The sequence below is a fragment of the Aplidium turbinatum genome, chromosome 17, assembly GCF_918807975.1.
Source record: "Aplidium turbinatum chromosome 17, kaAplTurb1.1, whole genome shotgun sequence".
Taxonomy (NCBI): domain Eukaryota; kingdom Metazoa; phylum Chordata; class Ascidiacea; order Aplousobranchia; family Polyclinidae; genus Aplidium; species Aplidium turbinatum.
The window spans coordinates 18,646,303-18,659,995 of NC_137488.1; the positions used below are offsets into that span (position 1 = coordinate 18,646,303).

At 40.7% G+C, this 13,693-nt stretch overlaps 1 protein-coding gene across 1 annotated transcript; it reads left to right on the top strand.

Annotated features, from left to right (window-relative positions):
- The first annotated feature begins 4,571 nt into the window (after positions 1 to 4,571).
- LOC145786282 (uncharacterized) lies at positions 4,572 to 12,960 on the top strand. The gene is made up of 6 exons (XM_082597922.1): positions 4,572 to 4,656; positions 9,506 to 9,589; positions 9,823 to 9,905; positions 10,294 to 10,476; positions 11,304 to 11,375; positions 12,859 to 12,960. The coding sequence occupies exons 1-6, from the start codon at positions 4,572 to 4,574 to the stop codon at positions 12,904 to 12,906; spliced, it is 555 nt and encodes a 184-aa protein (XP_082454048.1). The 3' UTR covers positions 12,907 to 12,960.
- Positions 12,961 to 13,693: the final 733 nt, after the last annotated feature.

Sequence of the window (13,693 nt, forward strand, 5' to 3'; positions counted from 1 at the left end):
TGCCATTTTTGAAGCCATGGATTTTTCAAATGTGGAAAGTCATCTTAGTTGAAATGCTTTCGGTAAAAATCGCCAAGATTCATTTCTAAATACTTTGCTTTCAAATCCGTTTTCTCTTGAAGATCAATCAGTTCAAGTTATATCTTCTGGTGCTTTGTTAATGTCTGTGTTGAATGGCGAAGCGAATATACCAAACAAATGTTCATGAGATTTGAAGTCCTTGAAACGAGCCAAAAATTCATACAACAATTTTTCAAGTTGGTCAGCAAATTCAGTTTTCTTCTCAGGATGCATTCCATAGTCTTTTAAAGTTGGAAAGTGGAAAAGATTTTCTGTCTGTACGTGAGCTTTCCAAAGTCGTACTTTGTTCATAATGCCTTTTATGTGACCATACATTTTTACGTTCCAAATAATTAAATACAATGGATTAGCGGTGGCCGGTGGGAGACTTCTAAAATGGTTAACAGAAGGTGCGAAATCTACAATAATCCACTCCACAATGAATTGTTCACACGTACCAGACTAAACTAAATTATAAACACGTTTCGCGGGCCGCACACAATTCAAAATTAGCACATCTTCGCCGGCCACATAATTTTTCTTTGCGGGCCGCATTTGGCCCGCGGGCCGCACGTTGCACACCCCTGGTTTAAACACAAGTCGCTTATTATGACATCATAAAGCGCATAAGTGAGTCACACAGTATTTATGCTTTTGACCAATTTTGTGGGAGACTTTCTCCAACCCGATATTAGGAAAATAAAACCTTGCGGGGGGCGATCAAAAAATTGTCAAAACCAAAAAAAAATTTGCATGTATGTTATTATGGGTATTTCGCACCTTTTTGACATACTAGCTTAGAAAAATAAAAATTTTGGATTTTTCGATCCACCCTAACGCTCAAGCTGCCCAAACATTGGTACTTTTGATGCTTGCTATAGTGCTATATGCTCTAGTAATCTAGTTAGCTCAAATATTTATGGAAACAGCAATAGGCCTAATGTACAGCGCCCAGGACCATAGTTTGCACTGTGGATGTGGCGCTATATAAATGTTGTTAGTATTATTATTATTGTAAATATCATCTAGCCTTCCAAGTGAGAAACTCTATGGATTCTATATTGCTTTTTTTAGAGCCACAAATGTAGCCTATAGGTCTACAGGTCGTGGTACGGTGGCGGTTAACACGGCCCTAAGCAGTGCCGTTGACAGGATTTCTCGGGCCCGGTGTAACGGTACAGGAGTTACTGCGGTCCAAAAGTTACCGTGCTGCTGCAGCGTGGCACTCTAATAATGACGTCACAGTTCGTAGTTGCCTTTGTAATAAGGAAATTTGGATTGTTGTTTTCAATTGTGTTTATTACGTCATTACACGACTATCATTAACTCACTGATGTATTTGCAAGCAATCTGCTCCAGTATACTTCAGGGTAGGCTTACCATATTTTGGTGACTTCAAAACGGGACGCCTCCAAAGACCACTTAGCTGTGATTTTTTAACTTTACATTTTCCGATATTATTACATAGGCCTACATTTAAAGCCATCCCGGCTGTCTTCATTGACCGTATTGTCATCGAGAGTTCATGCGCATATTCTCTGTCTAAATATCGGTTTCAGTTCAAAAAATAGAAAGGAATTGACGTTAACGATACAAAATAATTCGAATTTAGATTTTTTCTGTAAAGCAAAAGGAGGAAGAATAATAAAATAGCCTGCGGTTTTCAAGTCGATAAGTAACTCCCAATTGCACTGAATTTACCCAACACTGTGTACAAGCATTTGCGTATTTATATATTCGTCCAATCATACTTTTTTGTAGATAACACCTTCTTCAAAAAGACATTGTTCAATTTTACATTCTCGTAAAAGTCAGAGCAGGAACAATCAGTATTGATTTTACATGTGATAACGGCTTTCACGTTCTGCTCGAGCATCCTGCTTCTGCTCTCAGATCACATGCTCTTCATGATGGAAAAATTTTTTTCAACGGGTGTGGATGTTCCGGGTAAACAAAATATGAACTCTACCAGCTTTTGAAAGTTTGAAACTCGTATGCATTTTTTTTCAAATTCTTTGAACATCTCGACCCACTTTTGTTCCAAATACGCATTTTGCCAGCTCTCTTCCTTACAACGTTCAGACATGTGCCGTTTCACTAGTACTTGTTCGTCGAAAGAGAGTCGCTATTGATCACCTGCTTCCCAAACATCATGTTGATCTTTTCCGCAGACTCACACACTCGCACCCAGGATATTTCTTTGTTTAGGTCGATCCAAAGATGAGGAGCACATCTTTATAAAAACTATCATAAAGATCCAGATACAATAAGCATTTATCGTAAAAATCTCTTGCTTCTTTGTAAATCAAGTTTACGTTTACTTCGCCTGCTTCTTCTAGCTTGCCTAAGAGAGTCAATGCTGCAGACACGCATTCACCTTCAGCAAGTAGGCTACGGTACGCTACACCTACACAGCAACAACAGTAACGAGAACATGCTACTTGGTAATGTTCGTGTATTATGCTGGATGGCTGAACGCCCAAGCGGGACGTTTGGCTGACCGGTAGGGACGCCGGGACAAGACGTTAAAAAGCGAGACTGTCCCGCCTAAAACGGGACGTATGGTAAGCCTACTTCAGGGTCGGTTAATTAAGTCATCAACCATTGCAGAGCTATTCTATTGTAGAAAATCTGCTTCTACAAACACGACTACACAATACTGTAGTGTGATTTTGTGCAAAATCTACATGCAAAAAATATGTCCGGTTGAGATATTAAATGTCCGCTGAAAGGCTGAATATATCTGTTGTGAATTATTATATTTACGTACAGTATTATCAATGTAATATCAGTATTATCAATGTAATATCAGTATTATCAATGTAATATTATCAATGTAATATCTCCCTGTCCTTGCAGGCATCCAACCAGCTGAGCTTCGTCGCGAAGAAGCCATCCTGTCTCTCTCTCGTCGCGCTACGAACCCCAATCACTTGCTCTACTCAAGTCTCTACGAGTCTGTGAACGAGAAACCTCGGCGACTGAAATCGAGACACCCATTTGTACATGCCGCACAACTCCTGATGAAAAGTGCTGAAGACCAATCCATCACTGCGGCTACCTGGGCGGACCACCAATGGAGCTCGGAGTGGAAGAAGAACTCCTCAAGACTCCAAAGTTTCATCTCCGATACCAGCCCATCCGGTTGGGTTGGGTGGAAATTTGAGCATTTTCAAAGGAAATGTCCTGCACAAGTAACAACAGGGGCGCCGAAACAATTTTTGACGGGGGGCAGGATTATGAGGCACCATTGCCCCATAATTTGATACCAACCCAACCGGATGCTCAAATTTCCACACCACCCAACCGGAATGCATTTGCCAAGGAAGGCCTGGGTGCGGCTCAACCGCCTGCGTACTGGCGTCGGACTATTTCGCTTCAACATGCACAAATGGGGGATGGCTCCATCCGCGATCTGTGAGTGTGGCATGGAGGAACAAACCGTAGACCACACCATCTGTAACTGCGCCATCTACCATGCGCCAAATGGTGTGCGTGGTCTGCGTGAATTGGATGACGAATCAATTCAATGGCTGCTCGACACCTGCCCAAACATCTAGACCGCGTCGCCGCCACTGCCCAAGGGTGGTAAAAGGCAGAGCCCCTCGACCCTTGAAGTGGCGAAGAACAAGGTTCAAACGAAGAAGAATGTAATATATTCGTATATTTTGCCGCCCCCAATAATTTTCCGCCCTAGGCAACTGCCTACTCTGCCTACTGGTAAATTTGGCTCTGATAACAAATCGCTTTTTTTGATATGAAAACTACACCATGCAGGCACCAAAAAAACATGCGGTTATCTGAGACAAGGTGCCCCCACAAATTTCCATTTTGCTGAAAATTTCGCATTTTTGTGGGTGGTTACATAATACATAATTGCGTTAGACATTTTGCCAACTATAAAACGTCATTGCATTTCTCTTTATAGACCTGCCCTGAGCTGTTGCATCATTTTTTAATGAAATTGTGTTAATTTGGTAGGAAAAAGTGATGTCTTCTATTTGAATTTACGTCACTGACGAAGTTGGTTGTCATGTAGGCTAACCACAAACAAAAATGCGAATTTTGCAGCAAAATGAAAATTTCCAGAAGCTGTGAGGAAGCTGAAGGAATAGTTCAAACGACTCCAATTTTTTTTTTTTTCTTAGGTTAATTAGATAGATATCTAAACAATATTGTATCTACCCAAACTAAAAATATTTTTCGAAAAATTGCGTTTTTGACCCCCATGCCATGAGGATGTTGAAGACAACTTGCTGCGAATCTCAAACTTTCTCATGAGTTTTTTCTCACTCATTGGCACCAGTTCCCCACTACCCGAGAGAATTAAAAACAAAAAGTTCAAAAACGAGCCAACCTAATGTGCAATCACAGTACCGCTTGTGAGCAAACAATTGTCATTGTCACGCAATTAGCACCCATGCGGTCCATTAATGCTGATTCGTCATCGGCTATCAGTATTTTTGGATCTTGCTTAAGCTTTTGCAGTCAATTTATTGATTATGGACAGTATGGAGACTTACGCTTCATCAGACAAGTCAGAAAAAAGTTCATCACTGTTTGATTCCGATCCCGGCAAAGACATCTTAGGTTCAGGTATGTTCAGTTGTTCACGGTAATTGGCGACTGATGTGGGCCTAAGCTATGCCAATGTGCACGATTTCATGAAATTAAGTGAAACTGCGCTCTTATCAACAGCTTCTATCTAATGGAGCATTTTGAACACCTTTTTTATATTATTTCTCGTTTGATTTTGACCTCGCTGGCCGGTGTAACGGTCCACAGTCTAACAGTTGCCAGGGTTGCCAAACATATTTAATTATTTTCTCATGAAAATAATTGAAATTACTACTGCTCAAAACTCTAAAGTTACATTGACAATTTTGAGCATTGATTAATCTTAAACAAAAAGGTGTGCGTTAGTTTGAGAGCAACTACGGTACCGTACTCAATTAAACTTACAAGTAAAATGTTTGTTTTTGTAATGCTTTCGCCTTTCAGAAGCGCCGGGCAGCTCTGACCACAAAACTGGTATTTAATGGTTATAGGATAGGAGAATTGTTCGTAAACAGTTGTTCGTAAAACAATTGTTTGTAAACAGTTGTTCCTAAAAGTAATTCTTCGTAAAACAATTCATATAAATAATTTCTTCGTATACATCAATTGTTCGTATAGGCTAGTGAATTGTTCCTAAACAGGTGATAAGTCAATTGTTTGTGAACAATTTTTCAGTTGTTACTCAGGGGCGCCGGAAGCGGGGGGCAGGGGGGGCATCATGGAGCGACATGGGGGCAATGGTGCCTCATAATCCTGCCCCCCGTCAAAAATTGTTTCGGCGCCCCTGTTGTTACTTGTGCAGGACATTTCCTTTGAAAATGCTCAAATTTCCAATAAGTAGTTTCTTGCCCTTATTGTGTGTTAAGTGCACTATAATCTTTGTAATAAAGCTGGCCACCATACAAACGTTTTGGCTTTCCTTTTTCGGTGACATTCTGATTCAGGGACTGTACACTCTGTCTGCTCGTCTACAGCACGTCACATCTAGCACATCTCTATAGCATATACGCCACCCTAATTAATTGTTCGTAAAGAATTGTAACTCTTTTACGAACAATTAGTATTACGGTCAATTGCATGCACGAAGAAATGCTTTACGAAGAATTGTGTTACGAAGAATTAATTTTACGAACAATAGAGGGATTCCACGGTGAACCATGGCCACCTGAAGATGGCCATGGGTGAACCAACAGAAACAGACCGTGACGAGTTGAAGCTTGCGCTGAAAGTTTAGACAAACTGCAGTTCTGCACACTGCACAGATTGTTCCGTTCATATTAAAACCAGTTTAACACCATCTTTCTGATTTATTTTTATGTCATGAACACAGAATAGGTTACATAACCACATTATCACCATAAAAACAATTATTCAGCCAAATATGGTAACGCAAAACTAAAATAAAAGTTTGCAAGGGAAGGTACCATTTTTGTAGTCCAGAACGTTAAATCGAAGTGTATTCGCTCAATAAATAAAGACTTTGAAGTATAGACAATTAAGTCACACCAAGGCAGACCACTGGAGGCTATTTTCCCCTGAATTTGATAGAAGTAGTTGTGTGTACTTTTCAGTTTTAGTTCATCAACAACGAAATGGAGACAAAAGTCATCATTAAGAGCTGCCTCTTGTACATACACAGTTGTTTCTGTATTTAAATTGACACTTAACTTCCAAGAGTCCAAAATTTTTCCCGGTTTTGTACTTGTCAAACACTTCCATCTGGGGAAGCTCCAAAAAAATTTAAAGCCAGGATTGACTATTAGGCCGCTTTCAAAAATCTCTACGTCTCTGTTTAGTTGTTTTTCATCTCTTCGCGATATAACCGAACTGCATGCTTCTTTGTCAAACAGCTGGAACATGATGTAACATTGGTGGTTTAAAAATTGATCTTAAAAAGGAAGTAGTCTTCCGCTTAATAATTTTTCAAAAATTTGAGGAGGTTAGTTGTCGTTTTCGGCTATTGTGCCATAAAACTGATTGAGACTGCGAAGTTGTTGCCTCCTCAAGAGCATGTAGGCTAATAATAATAATAATCATGTTTTTATTTGCGCCCATTGCGATCACAGATGCGATACAACAGACGACAGGAAGCAGCGAAGTGACATATGGTCTTCGAGTCAGCTGCTTCCTTTATTTTGGCTTGCCACTAAGTGTCTTTGCCGATACACAGCCGCGTGCTCTGAAGCGGTGTCGAACCAACGTCCTTTCGAACGTCGCGCAGACGTTCTCACCACTCGGCTACGCAGCCGACGATGTGGTTCCTGTAAGCCCATGTACAAGCATATCATTTGATGCATCATGATGTTTCAAAAGGTAGGAAAATGGTGCATTTGAAGCAGAGCATGCTGCAAAGGCTTCAATTTCGCTTTCAAGCAAGGGACGTTTAAGGTCATTGCATCTGGCATCGAATCTGCGTGATGTGATGGTGCTTTTCACCCGTGACAGGAAGATTGCCTGTCGGAAAATTGCCACCCGGAAAATTTCCCGCCGGAAAATTGCCCGTATGGGAATATTGCCCGTGTGGGAAGATTGCCGTCGAGAAAATTGCCCGTCTTTGAGTAAGAAATAGCTGTGAAAAAAATCCAGCTGTGAGTCTGTATTGAACCATTGTTCTTCAAATAGTCTAAACTTAGCACCCTTGCAACCAGATTGGTGCGACGAGATTTAATTATCACGTTTTGACACTGATCTTTGTCATGTATTAAGCGAAATTCATGAAATAGCCTACTTTAATCTGTAGCAAACTTGATTGAAAATGTACATTGGGTAATTTGCAGTAATAAAGGCACATCACATCATAAATTTATCATTTAGACATTGAAAGTAGCAACAACTTTCATGCGGGAATGACAAGTATGGGGAAGGTTTAATTGATATCAGAAACCTACATGATTACTATTGTTGCTCATGTGTTAACCAAAGCGATCATACAGAAGGCAAATAATGAGAATACATCCATCAAAACACTCGGACGATTTCATGTTAATATACAAAGAGTAAAACAATTAAATAGGGTGGCAACACAACAGTTCGTGTCATGTGCGTTGTGCATGGCAGATCAGCAAGTCACAAATGGGGGATGGCTCCATCCGCGATCTGTGAGTGTGGCATGGAGGAACAAACCGTAGACCACACCATCTGTAACTGCGCCATCTACCATGCGCCAAATGATGTGCGTGGTCTGCGTGAATTGGATGACGAATCAATTCAATGGCTGCTCGACACCTGCCCAAACATCTAGACCGCGTCGCCGCCACTGCCCAAGGGTGGTAAAAGGCAGAGCCCCTCGACCCTTGAAGTGGCGAAGAACAAGGTTCAAACGAAGAAGAAGAATAACAACATCAATATTGCAATATGCGAGTTCGCGTGTAATCTTGCTTTGCAACTTTTAGATTTTCTTTCACTGCACTCCCAATAAATCGTATAGTACCACTTTTATTCGTCTTATTCCGGTGATACATACATTGTGATTCATCTACAAGAATGTCTTTTCCGAGCTCACTTTTTATGACGGTCACCATTTTGGGGTGACAAAATTTGAGACAATAGCGGAATCTGTAAAGCTGTATACTTTTGTCGGTATGAGATAGAGAGTTGATATTTATATTCCCAAAAAGCATTTTTTCATTTAGTTTGGCATTTACAGATTAAAATTTATCACGCCTTTTATTACAGCTGGGTGCTAAGTTTAAACTATTGGAGGAACAATCATGGTTCATTACACTCACAGCTGAACTTTTTTCGCAGCTATTTCTTACTCAAAGACGGGCAATTATCCGGGTGGCAATTTTCTCGACGGCAATCTTCCCACACGGGAAATTTTCCGGGTGGCAATTATCCGACGGGCAATTTTCCTAGTGCCCTTTTCACCCTACGTTTGGTCCGGGCGTTCTCCGCTCTTGTAAAGATGTAATTTGTGACTGGTTCTGCAAAAATGGTCGCCTCTTGGTTTGTGCCACTGTTGCTCTGCGCTGGTGCAGGATAAAGCTCCTAGGATCATTTTTACATCACGAGTGTGAAAATAATGCATCTTGTATAGCAATGCAGTAATGTGACTGCATCTACCACCAAGTCTGCAACACAAAGAAATGCAAATTAATACCAAACAAAAGTTTATGCACTGTAACAAAACAAAGTATATATACTATGTAACCAAACGTGGTAGGCCTAGTTTTAGTTATCCATGTTAGTAGCATAAACTGCTTCATATTACTACAGTAGGTATAGGCTACATAAACCGTATATAGGCTTAGCTGTAATATCAAATGGCTTATGCTACAAGCAGCAGTAGCAATAATATGGTTAATAAAACAATAATCCTCAAAAGTGTAAAAAGACTAGTTTGCAACTACATTACAATTTAATATCACCCATCCAAACTTTCACATGACATAGAAAGAAATATTTAGCATTATAGATTGCCTACAACCATTTGCTTACCCTGCCTTACAAGAGCACTTTGCTTTCTGTATTACTGGAGTCGATTGCTTCATCTGAAGTGTAAGTTTATGCGGTTTATCACTTTTTCTCTGACTTGGCCAACATTTTGCTTTGCAGATAAAACTTTGAGAATCTCCACGTTTAGTAAAAATTTCACGCAAATAATCTTCAATGAAAAACTGATAAACTCCTTTGAGAGGTCTTGCAGATGGTCCAATCCAGTCTGATATTGATCTTATATCAAACGATGGTAAATATTGTAAAGGTTATGACCAGTTATTCACTTCCATCGTAGATATTTAGCATCGAAACAAATAACTTGACTGGTAACATAGGGTTTCGCAATACAGTACCTGGTTTCCATGCAACGCTTCAACCTTTCAGTGCGCATTGAAGCGTAACGTGGGATCCCTCTGAAAAAACGTCGGACACCGTATTAATTTTGCAGGAAAAGAGGAGAGCAGCGAGGAGGAGGTTACCCCAAAAAAGAGGCGTCTCACTAAGCTCTTCCTGAAAACGAAGGCTAAGGCTGGTAATAACAATGCATTTCTTGTGTAACAAAAAAAGCAAAACGGCATCGGGATAAAGTTGATTCCGAGAGTAGGAGGTGGTGCTCATTACAAAGAGCTATGGTTTTGGAAATATTACTGTGTACATTCTTTGGAAACACATTTTTACAGACTGTTGTCGTTTGTACAAGCCACTGAGATTGACTAATTAATTCCACATAATTATAGGCTACTACATGCCGCTTTCTTTTTTCAGGAAAATCTCCTAGCAAACGACCACCAACCTTTCCCGAATTGAAAGATGAGGGAAAGGTTCGCTGCTGCCTATGCTACTCTCTAGTATGTAACCAACCTTGTTCATTATTAATTAACGTTGCAAAATTGCCTTTCTTTGTTATTTGTTCTATCATTATTACAATAAAAGATGCATGCAGCCTAACAATAATCATGCATCATTTTGCGCCGATTGCAACAACATACAGCGCACTGCCATACAACAGGAAGCAGCGAAGGGACATGTTAGCTGCTCCCCTTGTTTTGGCATGCCAAAGTGTCTTGTGCTGAGGCACAGCCGAGTTCTCTGGAGCGGTGTCAAACCTACGTCCTTTCGAACGTCATGCAGACGTTCTCACCACTCAGCCGACAATGCTTGACAGTGTCTCATATCACTGATTGAGGTGTGTTCATGGTGTGTTAGTTTTTCCTGACACTGATTGAATGTGTTCAGATCGTGTTGAACATTGCTCAACATCTTATCAAGGCGCACAGTATTCTGGACCCTGACAAAAGGAGGCGCCTTTGCGTTGTGTCTCGGTTGGGAGAGAAAAAGGAAGGGAAGCGACCTTGTCCTATTTGTGACAAGTTGGTTGGACGGGTGTCTCAACACTTACAAAGATACCACAAACTCGATGTAAGTTGATATGCATTGTTCAATGCACTTACAGCATGTATACCTTGTATCTGTTTGTAAATGTTAATGAAATGTAATCGGTCAGAGTCCTGTTAGTTCAGTCATAATGCAGGCAAACATGTAATGCAATCACTAAAAATATATAAATAAATGGACAAAATACGATAATTAAACTTTCAGTTGGTCTTAGAAAGTATTGCTTTTTACGCAACGTTGTACTGTAATGCTGCTGTATGTAGCCTACTATATTATAGTGAGTGCATAGGGAAGATCAGGGAGCAATGGGACAAAAGTAGCCTTATAACTCTAAGAATTCACAAATATGAGTACCAAACCGCAATTCTTATAAAGTTCCACCCTTTGTTCATATCTTCAAAACGTTTCTATAAAAAAATCGATGTTTCGACATTTATTTGTAGTTTTAAATGCCGCCTGCTGTTGCTTAACCTAAGGCAGCAGTGCGGCACTTTACAAAGGAATTGAGTGTACACTGTACAAGTGTACAGTAACAAGAAACTTGTTGCAAACATAAAAACATATATTTTTCATTGCTTTTATGATTTTGCAATTAAAAAAATACTTTTGACGTCATGCTTGAGCTGCAAAAAAGTTCGCCATAAGCGACATTGACCAGTCTTTCAGTTCCACACGCAAAATTTCAGTCATTTACGTTTACCACGCTTCAAGCAAATGGTACTGTCCCACTGGTCCTCGATCTCTCTGCTTTCTAGGTATAAATAGTACATAACATATACAGTTTGTGTAGTAGCGGAAGTAATAGTGCGTTACTGCAGTACAAAATACTTCTTTTCCCATTAACATTGCAGAAAGACTCTCCAGAATACCGCCGCTGCACAAAGAGAGGTCTATCCTTTGAAGGTGTCCTGGGCGAATTCAAAGTGAGGCATCTTAAGGCTTCATTAAAACTGCTGAACTTTGTGAAATGCATTCCTTGTAAAAAATAAGAAATATATCACCACAGAGTACAAGCGGTCTATGTATTATTTGACCATTGTGGACCGCATTAAACTTCACCAACACCTTGACTGCTCCATCGGTGGACTTTATGTTCATCATCATCATTAAGTTCCTTCCTCTCGTCGAGGGTTGGACTTGGAGGCAATGAGGTGCCAAGTTTCTCTGTTGTGAGATTTTTCTACTGCAGTTTTGTAATTAAGTCCTGACCAGCCTTCAATATCATTAGTCCAAATTCTCGGTGGTCTGCCCTATTTCGTTTGCCGTTAATTTTTCCTTCTAGTACTGTAGTTGTCTTTCAATTTGTCTTTCAATAGTTGTCATTTACCTGCTGAGATGCCTAGCTGGAACTTCCTGGGGTGCTAGTACAAGTAGTACATCCACACTCCGTACAAGTACTCTTGCACTTGTTTACAGCACCTCCGAATATGCTTCCCCCACTTGGCGCTGCAGCGTACACACTTCCAAAATTGACACTGCCCTCAACATCACCATGAGAATAATCACAGGTTGCCTGCTTCCAACTCCCACTGACTTTCTGCCGGTACTATCAGACATCGCCCCAGGTAGACTTCGTAGGGAAAACCACGTACGTAATCTGGTCCTACAAGCTATGTCAAGGGATGACCACCTCCTCAACCAGATTGTTCTAAACTCGCACTCCCAAAAGCCCCAGCGCTTGAAATCTCGACGCCCGTTCTCCCGACATGCTGCAGCTATGTGCAAATCGAACTTCCACATTTCCGAAGTTTGGAACCGTGAATGGAGAGAAGTTGCGAGACCAACCCAATTCACAGTCCTTCCCAATACCAACACCCCACCTGGAGCAGAACTACCCCGGAATGAATGGGTGAAGCTCAGTCGCCTGCGGACTGGAGTGGGCCGTTTTAGCAGCAACATGTTCCAGTGGGGCCTCGCCGATTCACCATCTTGTGCGTGTGGCTCAGATTTTCAAACTGCACACCACATTATCTATCAATGTCCTGTATACCGACCACAAGATAGACATGTGGACCTAACAAAGCTTGATGAATACACAATCCATTGGCTGCTGTGCCTGGATGTAACAACGTGATCTGTGGCGGCCTCAAACGCAAGAAGAAGAAGTTGTCTTTCAATACAATTGTTGCAAATCATGTGGCCAAAACATTGCAATTTGCTTGATTTAGTTGTTTGTAGAATTTCCATGTTGGTTTGTATTGTAGATAGTGTATACATGTTTGTTTGTGGTTTCATCCTTCCATGAAGTTTTGAGCATTCCTGTATAAATATAAATTTATGTTAAAACTTTATGCTACAAACCAACTTATATTTACGCTTGCAGGTGTTTATGGAGGTTTATGCGTCATTGCTTGGTCTAAAAAGCACTCACAAAGTTGTTATATACGCAATTTCTATATTTTTCAGCAAATGCGCCGTTGCGAGACTGGATGCTCACGCTCTTCGAGAAGATGATGCGAAGAAGCTGTGGGATATGTCAGAAGAGTGGACACAAGAACGGACTTAGAATCAAGTTTTCTCTTTAGCTTTGGCAAATAGATGGTCAGCGATATTGAAAACAATTTGCATTTAAAATGAGAAAGTTGTGTGTTTGTGGTTTGCGATGCGGTCACTATGGTCTCTGAAGTCTCTTGTGTATTTTAAATCGTTTTATCAGTCCATCTTTTCTAGTTTATGACTTAATAGTCAAGTCGCATTGCACTGCCCGGCTAGAGATCGGTCCTTTGTTACATTAATTCATCATCATCATTTTCAGCCTGTGAGAGCCTACTGCAGAGCGTAAGCCTTCCTCTTTTCATGCCAATTTACATGATTATGTGCTAGTTGGTACCACTTGGTTGTATTGCATTGTTTGTCAATGTCGTCCCTCCATCTCACTTTTGGTTTTCCTTTCTTTCTTTTGGTTTCTCGTGGTGTTCATGTTGTTAATTTTTTAGTCCATCTATTGTCCTGATATCTTGCTATATGACCTGCCCAGGACCATTTTAGTTTCTTGATTGTGCTTAATATATCTCGTAATTTCGTTTGATTTCTGATCCATTCAGCAGTCTTTTTATCTCGCCATGTTAAACCCATCATGATTCGTTCATGTGCTCTCTGCATAGTTCTTAGTTTAAGTGTTAGTTTCTTTGTAAGGTTCCAAGTTTCTGCACCATATGTAGCGGTTGGATGGATGCAGGGCCCGATTAACCATGAGGCACACGAGGCACAGGCCTCAGGCCCCCTGGATTTGGGGGCCCCC